Source organism: Pteropus vampyrus, unplaced genomic scaffold (genome assembly GCF_000151845.1).
Source record: "Pteropus vampyrus isolate Shadow unplaced genomic scaffold, Pvam_2.0 Scaffold239, whole genome shotgun sequence".
NCBI lineage: Eukaryota > Metazoa > Chordata > Mammalia > Chiroptera > Pteropodidae > Pteropus > Pteropus vampyrus.
In genome coordinates, this window is record NW_011889020.1 from 723,053 (window position 1) to 725,046 (window position 1,994).

Sequence of the window (1,994 nt, forward strand, 5' to 3'; positions counted from 1 at the left end):
CCCAAACTCTGCAGCAACGAGGCTCATCGGGTGCTTGGCTTGTGCTGGCTCAAACTTATCAATTATTCACTCAGTGCCCTGGGCACCTCGTGACAGGCCACCACCTGACAGGGGACGGGGGACGGCGTCCTGCCCACAGCTCCACGGCCCCCAGGGGCATGGAGGGCGGGACTCTGAACGACTGACCCCTTCAGCCTCCTTCCTCCGCTCGCTGTCACCGGCCACTCCTGGGGGAGGGCCCACGCTGTCCTGCCCCCTCACTTGGAGCCTGAGGGAGGGCTAAGGGCAGCACCCACTCACCCATATGCCACCCCCAGGGCCAGTGTTTTCCATGGGTCACAGGGGACACTATTGGTGCCGCTGGCACTCTGCCCTGGGGGGATGACACTGGGCCCCCAGGACCGGTGTCCTCAGGCCTCCTCCCAACCTCTGGGCAAGATGACTCCTGCATTTCTGTGGGACAGAGACTCCTCAGCTCTGCAGGCCCCGAGGACGAGTCCAGGGGCGGGAGGCCTGAAGGACAGGTCCCTCCCACCCCCGAGGGACCACACTCCAGAGGGTCCAAGCCGTCCCCGAGTGTGCTGTCCTCAGGGACCCCACCCTCCAGGGACCCACAGGGAGGTGTGGATGGGGGCGTGGACGGGGAGCCCAGAGCCCGGGTCCTGTCGGTCTGACTGCCAGTGCCCATGGAGACCCGGGGGCCTGAACACGCTTCCCCAAGACTCCCAGGACTCCGTGAGCCCGAGGGTCGCCCCCCGGGGAGCCGCCCCCAGGTCTCCTCCCAGCAGAACCACGGCCCACCGCAGCCCCACTCCCCAGGGCACAACACCTGGGTGTTCACTAATTTACTGAAGCCAAACAAAATGTCTGCTTGGACCCAGCTGAGCAAATGAGATTCAGGTATTTGCTGACTCACCGAGGACCCAGGGGTGGGAGAGGCGGCTTGGGCCTCCGGGGTCCCACGGGGGAGGGGCGCCCGGGGCCTTGGCCAGAGAGCAGTCAGGCCGTCCTGGGCAGGAAGCCAGCGCGTGGTCATGCTCTGGATAAACTTTAATGAGACTTAGACAGTAACACCGCCCTGCAGACGCGAACGAGCATCAGGCAGCCCACCCCCCTCGCAGCCCGTGGGGGGCAGGCCCCAGCCCATGAGCAGCAGCCCCCCGGGCAGGCCCCACCAAGGCCATCTGTCAGTGGATGGAGGTGGGGGACAGTCTGGCAAATGAAGTGGCCCCGCGGAGTGCCGGGCGGCCCGTGGACCCACGGCTGCGGCCGGCGTCCTAGATCATGCCGGCCAGCCAGGGCGGCAGGAAGAGGCCCACGGTCCCCAGCAGGCAGACGATGACGAACACCCAGAGGAAGATGCGGTCGACGACCATGGCCATGTACTTCCAGTCCTCCTTCACCTGCAACGGCAGACACGCGTCACCACAGCCCCGCCCGCGGCCTCGCGTGCCTCCAGAACCTTCTAGAACCTGGCGCTTTGCATGGCAAGTTCTCCGTTTGCTACCCTTGCCACCGAGGTCACCGAGGTTGCAGGCACACCGGGCTGAGGTGACAAGTGCGGAGAAGGGGCTTGTCCAGCTGAGGTCTGGGCTCAGAGACACTCTGGGGTGGGCGGGCTCCAAGGAGGCCAACGTCACAGCCGCCGTGGGGGCCGGGTTTGGCGCTGTGCCCCCCGCTTTGCGTGCCCAGGGGGGTGCCTGAGCTCCGGGGTGGGGGGCAGCAGCGGCAGGCCTTTGGAAGACCGCCAGGGTCCTGGCCACGTGGCGGTGAGATTGGCTCTCGGTTTGCGGAAGAGGGGAGGGTGCCGCGAGGCTGGAGAGGGGGCGTCCGCCCGCCCCGGCCGTGCAGGACGAGGACCAGGCGCGCCTGGGCGACGGCCTGACCTCTGACACGAGCCCCCCCAGGCCCGGGGGAGGGGCGGGGCTCCGCTCCCCACTTTGGGGGTGCCCGGGAAAGCGGTTTCCTCAGTGCCATTTTCTGCTCCGATTTCT

General features: G+C 67.2%; 1 protein-coding gene across 1 annotated transcript in view; it reads right to left on the reverse strand.

Moving 5' to 3' along the window:
* Nucleotides 1-1,032: 1,032 nt before the first annotated feature.
* The window catches only part of CHRNA4 (cholinergic receptor nicotinic alpha 4 subunit), a gene marked incomplete at its 5' end in the record, with an annotated part of 10,318 nt that continues 9,356 nt past the window's right edge, over nt 1,033-1,994 (reverse strand). The window contains one exon of the mRNA XM_023519901.1: nt 1,033-1,755. Within this exon, the coding sequence (XP_023375669.1) occupies nt 1,278-1,755 (478 nt within the window). The remainder of the gene's footprint in view (nt 1,756-1,994) is intronic.